This window comes from Spinacia oleracea, chromosome 2 (assembly GCF_020520425.1).
Source record: "Spinacia oleracea cultivar Varoflay chromosome 2, BTI_SOV_V1, whole genome shotgun sequence".
Classification (NCBI taxonomy): domain Eukaryota; kingdom Viridiplantae; phylum Streptophyta; class Magnoliopsida; order Caryophyllales; family Amaranthaceae; genus Spinacia; species Spinacia oleracea.
Window position 1 is genome coordinate 81,089,793 of NC_079488.1, and position 13,073 is coordinate 81,102,865.

At 38.9% G+C, this 13,073-nt stretch overlaps 2 protein-coding genes across 2 annotated transcripts; both read right to left on the minus strand.

Moving 5' to 3' along the window:
* Positions 1-1,534: 1,534 nt before the first annotated feature.
* Positions 1,535-8,469, minus strand: LOC110800576 (actin-related protein 6). Its single transcript, XM_022005891.2, has 7 exons — positions 7,678-8,469; positions 3,354-3,573; positions 3,209-3,272; positions 2,334-2,418; positions 2,173-2,223; positions 1,999-2,061; positions 1,535-1,912 (listed from the first exon to the last, which is right to left on the minus strand). Exons 1-7 carry the CDS (start codon positions 8,364-8,366, stop codon positions 1,783-1,785), a joined length of 1,302 nt encoding a protein of 433 aa, XP_021861583.2. The 5' UTR covers positions 8,367-8,469; the 3' UTR covers positions 1,535-1,782.
* Positions 8,470-10,108: 1,639 nt separating this feature from the next.
* On the minus strand, positions 10,109-12,244 carry LOC110780429 (putative clathrin assembly protein At2g25430). The gene has a single exon (XM_021984818.2). It carries the CDS (start codon positions 12,079-12,081, stop codon positions 10,354-10,356), a length of 1,728 nt encoding a protein of 575 aa, XP_021840510.1. The 5' UTR covers positions 12,082-12,244; the 3' UTR covers positions 10,109-10,353.
* Between the last annotated feature and the right edge of the window lie 829 nt (positions 12,245-13,073).

Consider the following 13,073-nt stretch of genomic DNA (forward strand, 5'->3'; position numbering starts at 1 on the left):
TCGTCTCTCCTATCAATGTTGCTTGTGGAATGCTACAATATCAATAACACAAATATTGTAAACATATGTATGATTTCATATTATTAATTACAAGCAAATCGAACTTTAGCATTGCGTTTCTAGCATTATATTTAATGTAAATTTGTAAATGTCAGTATTTTACGTAACATTTCTGCAAATAAATTTGTATACCTTGGGAGATCGTGCGCGCTAGCGCACGGTCCAACAACTAGTTGAAGAAAATATATAGTATATATCTATAGACTATAGAGTTAAGTATGCTTTTGTGATTATAGGTGTAATGATTATAGGTGTAATGTAGCTTCATACTACCCTGTTTAAAAGAGATTGTATCATTATATTGGACAAATTGTATTTTTATAAAGTCTATATTATTTCTTATATATTTCTAGTTGGTAAATCAGGAGTGTTACATCTAGCTTGGCCTGAAAAATAGGGAGAGAGGAATAAAGACAATAGAGTAGATAGCTCTAATTGCAGCCTATATGCAACTAGACTACGCTAATAAGTTCCTATTGGCTCCTAAAAATGTGCAAATTACAAGGACACCGGGTACTTTGGTAATTTCACTTAGAAGGGGGTATTTTAGTAATTTTCTTGTGGGGGTGGGTCCCACCTAGGGGACCGAGCATTATCCCTAAGCCAAATATGAGTTTGTAGAAGACTTGGGAGTTTGGCGGAATGATTTTGGTTTATGAATTTTGACGTAGAACTTTGATCGAGCCAAGGTGAGGGCTTTGATGCACGGATGTTGTAGGGTGGTACCCGCTTGGGCAGATGTGCACTTGCGATGGGCGATGGTGCATGTGTGCTAGTTGGGTGATGCACACGAGGGGCGTTGGGCCTGGGAAAAAGTTGCGTACGTGCGGGTGGATGATGCTTGCGTGTTGGGCCTGAGCGGAAGCTAAGTGCGCACGGGGACAGATGATTCAAGTAAAATGAGCCTAGTCGGAGGGTGCGTGCGCGTGGGCGGAAGATGCATGCACACTAGGCTTGGGCGGATGATGCATGTGCGCTAGGCCTGGGCGGAAGATGCATGCGCGCTAGGCCTGGACGGAATCTACACGTGCACGAACGGAAGATGCATGGGCGATGGGCAGACAATTCAAGTATGTTGTGCGTTGACGCTTTGAAAAGCAGTCGTGTGCTGGCGGGATTGATGCTGGCACGCGCCATATGCCCCGTTGCGTTGGGCGGTTGTTTTTTGAGGCATGTGTAGGCGCTGTGAAGCATGGGCTCGATGAGAGCTTTCAGTGTGTTGGCTCGTACTTGGGTTGAAAGGTTCCCTCGCACATAAGGCGGGTGCTTTCTCGCGCCCTTGGGGAATGGGTTGCCGACTGAGCTAAGCCCAAGACGGGCTTTTGGTTTGCATGATGCGTACTCATAAGGCTAAACTGACACTTCTGACTCCAATTAGATTGTTCTAACCACCCAAGAAGCTTCATAGGCTATCATTGGTTCAATGGAAAGTGTTGCAAAGTCCAACATGTACATTTCCGTGAAACACTCATAATTGTCCTAAATATGAATTCTATAATGCATGTAATTGGACTATTTTTGAGGTACAATTTGAGAAGCACAACACCTAAACTACTCTAAACACTAGCTGATTATTTGATTCTATTTTCGAATGAGTAAAAACAGAATTGACACCCATTTCTCTCTTTGCCCTTTGCTAATCTACAATGGACTCAAAAAAAGTACAAATACTGCATTCACACAGCGCATACAGCAAAAAGAACTATATCAATTAACCAAAGTTCACTGGAAGAATCTTCTACTACAACGTGCAGATCCATGCTCTTCATATTCGGCTTTGGTGGCGCACATTGTCTCAAAATCAGGACTAGACGCCAGAAGTGAACCACCCCGCCAAACACCTAATACAGGACTGGAAAAGAAGAATGATGTCAGACAAGTAAGCTAAAGCCTAAAGGCATAATATCCCTTGAATTTGAAGTACTGAAAGAAAATTACTCTTCTTGAGTGGTTATCTTCACATCGTAGTCATCAGGAACCAATGGCCGAAGCTCCTTTTCCCTATAACAAATCGAAAGAGCAAAAAACTTCAACACATACGGGCTGAGTTCAACCTAATTCCGATAATATACGAGGTATGATTCAATATTTCAATATAGAGGCAGAACTTACAATCTCTCAGCAAAATGAGGGAATAAAGTGCTTCCGCCAGTCAAAATGATACTGGAAAACAGCATTCAGAAAGCAAAGCTCAAACTCAAGATAATAAATAACTAGATATGATATCAGTATATCTAGCAGAACCAAGAACTTCGCAGAAATTCAGTGACAACCTTTCATATAACACAGGGTGGAGAAGAGGATGGCAAGAATTAACGGAACGAACAATGCACTCTGCTAATCCAGCTTGGTTCATTCCTGCAAGAGCAGTCAGAAAATTGATGTTCCTACAATCAAATTCATATTTAAAGCACAAATTCTTATTTACAATGGGTGTACAATAAATATTGTACACCAGAGTAAAAGTTAACTCAAAATGCTTAAAAGTTAAGCTTATATATGTAAAAGTTATCTATTTTTTAGTGATAAATTTTTTCATTTTAGTAAAACTTATTTCTTCAAAATTACTAATAATGTATAACATTAATCATTTAACCCATTAAAATGTTTATCTATCAACTTTTTTTTTACTAATATAAAAGTTAATCAAAACTAGGTTAAAGTTATAAAAAAATGGATTAAAGTTATCTTGGTGTACAATAAATTTATTGTACACCTTGTGCGCGCAAGACCTTTTGTATTTAAAATACAAACTTTAAGAAAACCAACATGCAGGTGATTATGTGAGGGCTTTAGAGTTGAGAACCATCCTTAATCATTACAACACACAAATTTCACAGTTCCTACAAACCATCATCTTATGAACAACAATGATCAGAAAGAGCATAGACAAAAATGAGTTTCAAGAGACTTTGTTTAACTCGAAAAGAGACAAAGACCACCAATTTTTTGAACATTCTTAATGATTGCATTTTGTTCTCTCTCTCACAACATCAAGATTCAAGACCAATTCTTTTAATCATTCCTCCATATAAAATGGGACTCAATTTGCATATGTTCATCAACAATAAAACATGGTCAATCAGGGCGTTTTCAGGCGAAATCTTAGACATGGTTTATGTAAAAGTAATATGAAAGGTAAACAAACCTAAATCTGCAGGGCGGAAAATCATCTCTGGCACAAGAAAGCGCTCATTGGTCAAGTTAAACTCCTGCAACCAGCAAAATAAACTATAGGAGTGTAATGAGGGTTTAGAAACGTGAGATGAGAAAAGGGTGAGAATATTCTTTACATTTTTAGTTGGATCGCCTTTTCTTCTGTCTTCTTCTGAATCTTCCGCATCATCCGTGGGATCTATATCCTTTTCCTTACTGGTTGTAGAGTTTGGTTCCCCGTCATATAGAGTCTGATACCTCTGTGCTTCATTTATGTCTTTTACAAATCCTTTTGTATGGATAATACCATCAGGAAGGACATATGTACATTTGAAAAGGTTGTCCTTGCCAGGCTTCCTACAAGAAAATGTAACTTACTTGGTAAGTCATATCACATAGAATTAGAGGTAAATCCACAATACAACAAATTAAGAATAGACTGACTAAAAGATGCAAGATAAGAATCACCCTTATCCTGCACCAGACACCATGGCAGGAACTCGGAGATCACGAAGAATAGTTGGTGTCGAATGAGAATGAATGAAAAGGTAATATCCATGCTCCATCTTCTCGGTCAAAGAATGCGAAGAACTCGTCAATGGGCAGCAAGGAGCGAGAAATTTGGAACAGACTCAGATTCGAGCTTCGAGGGAGGCGAAAATGATACGAAGCAAAATACGGGTCAGAAAGGACAAAAAGAAGCGATGAATAAATGGAAGAAAGTCATGCATCAATGGCAGCGGAACACCCAGAAAACAGACATTGAAAAATTTCTGATTAGGAGATACAATCACCCAAAGCCTCTATTGAGGAGGAGATACAATCTATGGTGAAAAGAACTTTTGGAGAATGGATGAACTCGATTCATGGAAATTCGAAAAAGGGTCCTAATACCCAGATGCACGAAGGTACTAACGCAGTAACGCACTGCTACTCATTTTTCTCCCCCAATTCCGCAATTTGATCAGGCTAAATCATGACTTAGATGTTCAATTTGAGAAGGAAGTGGGAAATTATGTGGATTGTGTTAAAATTGATTTCGAGGACATCAAAGAGATGGTTGATTATTAGAATTCCTATGCTCATTACAAAACCCAATTTTGAAACAAGGTTATTTCAAGCTTTTAAGTGACGAACTATTAGGTTTTTAAGGTTCATACCTACATTATATGACCACGGGATCCAAATTTTGGGAGTTTCCTAAACCTTGTCCCAGAATCTCTAAATTTGGTTTAAAAAAATACATTATAAGTCATGGTTTTTGGATAATTTGAACTTTTTCGGACACTGAAATGTTAATGTCCCGGATGCTTCTAAATTCCAATAATACCCCATGATATCCCGAGAGGCATATTGGGTGGTTAGATTCATCTATCTTGGCTCTTCAATGGACATATTAGCCGATTTTATTACAAAACCAATATTGTATAACCAAGGTCATTTCAAGCCTTTAATTTATGAACTACTGGGTTTTTAAGGTTTCAACCTGCCTTATATAACCGTCGGATACATACAGGGCCAACCCAAACCATACGGAGCCCCTGTTCTAGTGTTAAAAAATAGGCCCGCCTATTTATTTTTTAAATTTCGTAAAGGCAACATGAATGGAGAAATAATAGGCAAGATGAATGGAGAAATAATTTTTTCTACGTGGTACAGACTACAGAGTATGAAGTTAGTATTAGACTAAAGACGAATATGGTGTTTTCTTGAAAAATGTAAAAGAAAATGATAGGGGCCTACAAGTAAACCTAATTAGAGAGAGAGTACTTTTACATTGGGAAGTGGGAAAGTAAACAAAGGAAGAAGACGAAAGGGAGTACTTGTATATAACTATATACAGTTTGCATTTTTATTTCTAATTTTTGGGCCTCCATTCAATTTTCAACCCAATTTATCCAATTGGGTCCCCTTTCATCTGTGGGCCCTGTTCTGGATATCATGTTGGGCTGGATACATACCCCAAATGTCGGGGGTTTTCGAAACCGTGTCACACTGTCACGCAGTAACATTGATTTTTTTGATAATTTAAATTTTTTCAGACCCCGAAATGTTAGCAGTCCGAATGTCTTTCATATACCCGTAGGAACCCGAGGGGCGTACTGGGTGGTATATATTAGCCGATTCTCTTACAAAACACATATTGTTGAATCAAGGTCATTCAGAGCCTTTATTTGACCAACTAGTGGATATTTAAGGTTTCAACATGTCTTATATGACAACCGGATAGATTCCCCCAAATTTTGTGAGTTTCCGAGACCGGGTACATGTATCTCCAAATTTTGTAATAAACAATGTATGCCTTAATTTTTTGATAATTTGGACTTTTGCGGACCTTGAATGGTTAGTGGTCGGATGCTTCCCATATACCCCACGGGAAGCCGTGAGGCATATTGGGGTGGTTAGAACTATCCATGTACATATATAGCCGATACTCTTACAAAACTTATGTTGTTGAATTAAAGTCATTATGAGCCTTTAAGTGATTAACTAGTGGGTATTAAAATGTTCAATATTAACGCAACTTGCAGAGGTTTCTTTTGGCATGGGAAAATTAAAAGCACTACTCCTAGTTATGTGGCATGGGATGCAGTTTGTAAGAAGAAAAAGGAGGGGGGGTTAGGCATTCGAGATACGGAATGCTGGAATATAGTCGCCCTCGAAAAACATGTTTGGGTCATCTCTTCTAAGCAAGAAAAAATTAGGCCAGGGGGGTCAATGTTGTCTACATAAAAATACATAAAAAATCAAGACTGGTGGTCTTAAGTACCTAGTAACAACAATAGTTGGTACTGGAAAAATATGTGTAGTAAAGGAGAAAATTAAAAGTGTGCTAAGCTCTGTTCATTTGGGACAGGGAAGTAAATATGTGATTAAAAAGGTATATGATCAACTAAGAGAAATTGATCAGAGATGCCATTGGGATATTTTTGTGTGGGAAAGATTAGGAGTTCCGAAACATATGTTCATGGCATGGCTCGCTGTCAAGCAAAGATTGCAGACTAAAGATAGGTTGGCTCTCCACGGCATGGAAGTTGACAACCTTTGCCTTTTGTTAGGACTTAGGACTGCTCCAAATCCCATGAGCACTTCAATTTTGACTGCATTTAAAGCAAGAATTGCAGTGACAGATTAAGGCAATGGCTTGGTTTCAACCCAAGCTGGAACAGCATCAATGGAGCTACCAAAGCTAACAGAAGACTGAAGGTTTCCAAGTTCAAAAGAACTTACATAATGTGTTCCCTGACACTCATCTACAAAATTTTGGCGAGTCAGGAATGATTCTTTATGGCAGCAGAAAGTTGCTAGTATAGACAATACCGTAAAGAGAAAAATGAATACTGTAAAAGTAGGATTCACGCTGTTTGTCCTAGAGGAAATAGTTTAGGTGACAAAGATTGGTTTGAAAGTCTAAACTCTAATCAGTTTGTATCTAGGTAGGTGCTGCCTAGGTAGACTGTTTTCATAAGTTCACTGCTTCTTGCCCAGGGTATACATCATCAATCTTGCTTATAAAAAAAGAAGAATAAACTGACTGGATGAAATCAAGATTGCTTCATGTTGCATTATTACAATACTGCTCGGAATATGTGCTAGGATAAGCTAAGTGTCAATATAGGGAGATAAATAAGGTACTAAGCCAAAAATACCCAATCCAAGAGAGAACTTTCATGTCAGTCTAGTAACTTGAAATCCCATAGCTCCAAAAGTTCTTGTCCAAACCATAACAGAATTCTATCAACAAGTCCAGAACATAAGGCCTTACAGAATCTACAAGCTATCAAACATATTACACGAACCTACGTAACATTGCACGCATGCTTTCAACTCGATATTTTTGAAAGAAAGGTCCTAAAATCGATCAGAATTGTCATTTGTGAACACATTACAGTGTTTAACTACTCATCAGCAATAACAACTAACTTTTAAACCTTCCAAAGTCATCACTTATCAGAATCATCACCAAGGGACATTTCACAATGTCATTCTTTATCACCAACAACATCAAACTAACCCGGCTTCTTCCTTAATAACTTTTAGTACTTGCAAATTAACTCACTTTAGATCCAAAATCTATTTAAAACCAGCATTGCTTACCAGCCAGAAAACTTTAAACATCCGAATTCTTACTCAAAAACAGTTGCATACATATAGGTATAGCACCATCCCTCTGACTCACTCCAGCAAAAACCACACTGGTTTTAAGCTATGCTATTGTCAATTGAAGGGCCTCTCCCTAACAACATTTCATTTTCATCCACCACTAATCCCCCAATAACTAGAAATCCAATTCATCAGCAAACCCCCGAAAAGCTAATTAATCATGTCATCACCAATATATAGCTCTAAAAATCAAACAACAAGAAAAATTCAAGAACATCATATCAACACAAAAGTATAGTTCTTAATATTATCGAGTTCTCGAAATGAATCAACAAATTAAGGAAAGGAAGAACTGACCTAGCAATCTGCAAATCGCGAGGACCATCAAGGGAAACAAAGCAAAGTCTTTCCTTCACATCATCCATAATCAAAGTCTCATCCATAACATTAATGGTACGATACGACACCAATTCTTTCAGATAATTAGTCAAAACTTTGCCCCCCAAATCAAGGCGTTTAACCCCATAATTAAGGGTAAAATTCTGGAAAACTGGAGCACAGTGAGTGAAAGAAAACCCGCAATCAACGACAAGGCTACATTGGGTCCTCGAAACAACACCGTTCGGATTTCTACTAGCTTCGTAGAGGTGAACCAAAGAGGGTGAATCGGAAATATAGAGTGATCGGAAATTGAAGTCTTCGAAGACGAGTTCGAAGAGAGGGGAAGAGGAGAGAGAAAATAGGGGGTGAGTGAGGAGGAGGGAGGAGACGTGCGGGGAAGGGAGTGGGAGAGTGCGGAAGAGGTGGGCCCAGATATCGCGTTGGAGGTCGGGGTTTAGGAGGTAGCCGCGGTCGATGGGGCGGCGGAGAGAGAGGGAGGTGGGGTCGGAAGAGAGGATTTCGTCGGAGGTTAGGAGTTTTTTGGAGAGAGAAAGTGGTGGTTTTGCGGTGGCGTTTGGGGTGATGAGGGTTGGGTTTCTGTCTCCGCCGACGCCGATTTTGATGGTTCCGCCGCCGTTGTCGAGAACTATTACGGTTGATAACATGGCTGGAGAAATTCAGAATTCAAGGTTTTGGGGTTTTTTCTCTCCTGTTCCCGCCTTACTTGCCAATTCTGTAGAGTGGAGTAGAAATTTGGATTTTTCATTTTACGTATTATTGAATTCGGACACTTGGACATAGTTATGGATCCAACTAGAGCTGTCAAAAACTGACCCGACCCGAAAACCCGACCTGAACCGATCGAACCCGTAATCGATCATGACCCGAAATTACGGTAAAACAGGTAACCCGAAACCCGACCTGTACCCGACCCGAAAAAACCGATAACCGATTTTAACCCGATGTTGTAACACCCGAATCCGAACCCGACACCCGACCCGAAAATGACCGATAACCGAACTGACCCGACCGAACAATGACCGAACCCGATTTGATACCCGACCCGATGTCAACCCGAAACCGATTGTAACTCGATGAAACCTGCTATTGACCCGACCTGTGAGAACCCGCTACTCGATTTACCCGAGTTATCAATGACACGACCAAATATTAACTTCATTGATATATCTATTTTAATTATTTATTGCTAAATATTCAAAAATTTAACTCTAAAATAAGTTAAACAAAATTTTTTAGAATATAAAATCCTTAAAATGTATAGGTTAATTATCAGACCCGAGTTTGACCCGTCCCTGAGAGTGACCCGATCTGAATTCTATTTGATCGGATTATTATCCGATCCAAACTAAGACCCGAACCCGAAAATAACTGTATTGCAAACCGACTTAAACCCGACTCGATAAGACCCGAACCCGAAATTATCTGCTACAAACCGACTTAAACCCGACCCGATAAGACCCGAACCCGAAATCAAACCTGACCGAAATGTGACCCGACTCGAACCCGACCTGAACCCGGGATAGGAAAAAACCCGATATGACCCGACCTGAAATCGACCCGACCGAACCCGAACTCAACCCGAATGAAATATTGACCCGACACGACCCGACCTGATCATGACCCGAAACCCGAAATGACCCAACCCAAACCCGACCCGATGACCTGTTTTGACAGCTCTAGATCCAACACTTTAGTTTAGAATAAAATCACAATTTTTTTTATAAAATAGTCGAATTTGGCACTTAGGCACGTATCTGGATTTGACATGAATATTTGAGTTCGAGACTTCGAGTAACTTAAGTGTGCAAAGTGCAATAATACAAAGTAGACATGGGCAAAAACAATGAAAAATGTCACAAATGTTAGATTCATAAACGGGTTCTGTGATAAGTACACAGTCGACAAAATTAATTGTTCGTACAGTTAATAGTCGATTAGTCGTTAGTTGATGGATTGTTAAATTGGAATTCTCTATACTCAACCTATTTTATTTTGTTCTACTTGGTACTATTGTATACTTTGTTGAGGTGTAATGGAATAATGGATATAATACATGATGAGTACGAGGACTAAAATTGTTTGTTGGAGCTAAAATATGTTAGCGTTATCATCCAGGAGTATCACTTAAAATGTGAAATGCAAAAATGTTTGTCAATTTTGAATATTGGATAAAATAGCTAACAAATCTTTGAACATGTGTCCTATTTAAATAGTGTTGATAATTTAGTTCGAAAGTTTTGGAAAAATGGTACTCAAAACTCAATTTAAGTTCAATCAAAGCTCGTTAAAATCTTGATGAACCAAGGCTTGAGCTTTTCAGAGCCCAAACAGGAATATAGCCTTTGCTTAAATCTCTGTCAATCATTCTACTTTCATCATACTTGACTTTCAGCAAAAGAAAATTACTTGATTATTCAATTACCGTTTACAAAGACTGGGAATCTGTAAACTGCTGTATTTCACAACATTACTGTTATCGACTTTCGAAACTGTAAGTATGATTACTAACTATACATGAACTCATCTCAACTATCATCAGACTATCAGTATGTAATATGAAGTATTGATAGAAAACAGGGGATTTTCTGGTGGTAAGGCAGTATTTCTGACATTTCAGCAAGGGTTATAGAGTTAAAGCAGTCCCAAGTCATTGGACGGAGGCACCCTTTCCTGATGAACAGCACCATTTTCTGTCAGTCCATTAAGCAGAAACCTGACTTGACCCTGCATCCCATTTGCCTCATAGTCCTGCCAAATCTTCTGTTCTTGATGCAGCAACTGAAACTTCTTCTCCAGCTCTGCTCTCTGAACATAACAAGGAGGTGTCACTTCTAGAGAAGCTGCGAATGGATCCTGATTCACCATTTGGACGTGCCCTTCTGTGGTCGGTAATGCCATAACCCCATTCTTCCTCTCCTCGTGCCAAGGCAAAGCGAGACTACTAGCACTCCCACCAGTCAACTGGCTCACAGCAGCACCTTGTTCATACATGCCATTTAGCATGAAACCATCAAAACTATCACCAAAATCAACATTTGGTTTGGGTACATTACTAGCTGAATCAACCAAAACCATCTGCCAGTCTGCATTATTGAGATTAGCAGCTGGGGTTTCCCAATCTGAAGTCATATGTGGTTCAGCATTATCAGAAAAATACTCCCATGGAGTTATACTAAAGGTAGTTTGCTCCTCAGGGAACAAAGATGATGCCATATTTTCACCTTTTTCTTCAGCTGATGATGCATCAGTACTACTAACATTCAAGATCATTATCTCTTTTACTATATCACTAGGATGCTGATCATATCCATTCATACCATCTGCATAGTCTTCTTCTGGTATCTTACTCAGTGATTTTGACATGTTCAACTTACTCTTCTTAGCACTCCTCATTTCATTCGCCTTTTCCTTGACAAACTCCTCCATTGCCCTTATAACATCATCACTAATGCTCTCAACCCTAGGATACTCACCAGAAGGCGTAGCAAACTCTACACCCTTACACCAAGAATAGAACTCAGCAAGATCATCAAACTGCTTCGCAACAGTAGCACAAGTCCCATAAGTTTTAACAGAATTAAGATACTCCATCTCCCAGAAGCAATCCGACAAGAACGATAGACCCCCACATACATCATCGTACAGAACAAAACTGTCCTCAACCACAGGAGTTAGAGCAAGAAACAGTAGCTCTCGGTGCTTGCCATTAACGCACCTCGAACGAATGTTAAGAACCCTTTGAAGACACCTCTGCAATCTCTCCATCCTACTCAACACCTTCTCAAGTAGTAACTCATCCCTCAATTGTTGTGTTTCCTCTAAGTTCTTTTCTCTCTCCTCCATTCTCCTCAAATCATCAGAAGAACTGACTTTCCTTCTCAGCCACATTTCGTCGAACACCATCAGCTCAACTTTCTTAACAAGAAACATCCCAAAATTCCTCACAAAATCAGTGTAATCCCCAGAATTCGAATGCGCCTCGTCTCTAAAAACACACATATTACTCAACATTCTACCACTAGCATTAGCGCAAGCAATCTCCTTCACGAAATTCCTCCCACCATCGACGATTAGCCGGTAAACAAGAATCAAACACTTCAACGCAACAATCCAATCATGGGTTTTCTCAATCCGCCTCGAAATCAAACACACGCATTCTTTAACAAGATCTCTTGAAACAATTGTCTTACGCAAGATTTCATTCGAGTATTTGATTTTGGGGATTTGGGTGTCATGATTTGTGGCTTTGACGATCAAGATGTCAAGTTCTTGGTTAAGATTACTCCCTGTTTTCGCTAAAATAATGCTTGTTCGATCCTTTACTGCTCCCATTGCTTTGCGAATTGAACTGGGTGCCATTGTTTTTCTTGTTTGATGAACAAATTTTACTGGGTTTGGATTTTTTTCATTGAGGAAGAAAGGGTTTTGGGTTTTTCCCAGAGAAGAAATGGTTTGTAAATTTGAAACAGAGGAAGTAATGTAGAGCGGGGCAAACAGTAGAGAAGAAGTCCTAGGATTATTTATTACTGTTATTTTTTTTTTTAGGGAATATTAGTGGTATTTTATGCGCGCAATGGAGGCTTAAATTTTATAATACATATAAACTAATATTAATAAATCACTATTTAATGTACCTTTTTGTTCTCCTTCGTAAAGTATTTTAACCAATGGTTTAATACATCACAAATATATGGTCGAAAAGTTGAGAAAATTGTTTAAAATGTCTATATAATCCAATTTGTACGTGATTTTTGGTGTAAAATAAAAGTTATACATGGTATTCATCATGATTTTAGTTAAAAAAATAATTATTTATTTATTTTTTAATGAAAAAAGCGTAATTTCTTTGGTCATATATTTTTTGGCTTTATAATTAATAGATTGGTAAAATCAAAGAAAAAAATGTCAGATCGTCAATATCTTTTGAAATGTGTTTCTTGTAGTAATAAGTCATAAACAATTTAGTACTACGGAGTACGTGGTCTTTTTTTTTACTTTTTTTTGTTCTAACAATTTCATGTCTTATGATGGATGAAAATGATAGAATCTCCGTTGCATCAGTGCTCTCTTTTTTTTTGACGGGAAACCCCACACTCTTCCCCAAAAACAGTTGCATCTATGTTGAGCTTGAAAGGAGCACACACAGGTTGCATCCAGTGCACTTGCAGTGGTGCACTGGTAGGAGGGTGGGCAACATCTCTAGCCATCGTCAGCTCGTGGTCACCAAGGAGCTTCAGAGCTCGTTCACAGAGTAGCATTTGGTCCGTTCTTTTCCTTTCAAACACCCACATATTCCTCGCATTCCGGACTTGCCAAATAATCATCATAATCACCTCCCACGTCCTCGGAAC

What these genes read in the sequence shown, in the direction of transcription:
- LOC110800576 (XM_022005891.2), bottom strand. Translation starts at nt 8,366, where the DNA reads ATGTTATCAACCGTAATAGTTCTCGACAACGGCGGCGGAACCATCAAA. An exon ending in AAGGCGATCCAACTAAAAAT is followed by an intron (nt 3,273 to 3,353) that starts GTAAAGAATATT and finishes TGCTGGTTGCAG; the next exon opens with GAGTTTAACTTGACCAATGA. An exon ending in TTTCCGCCCTGCAGATTTAG is followed by an intron (nt 2,419 to 3,208) that starts GTTTGTTTACCT and finishes CTGCTCTTGCAG; the next exon opens with GAATGAACCAAGCTGGATTA.
- LOC110780429 (XM_021984818.2), bottom strand. Translation starts at nt 12,081, where the DNA reads ATGGCACCCAGTTCAATTCGCAAAGCAATGGGAGCAGTAAAGGATCGA.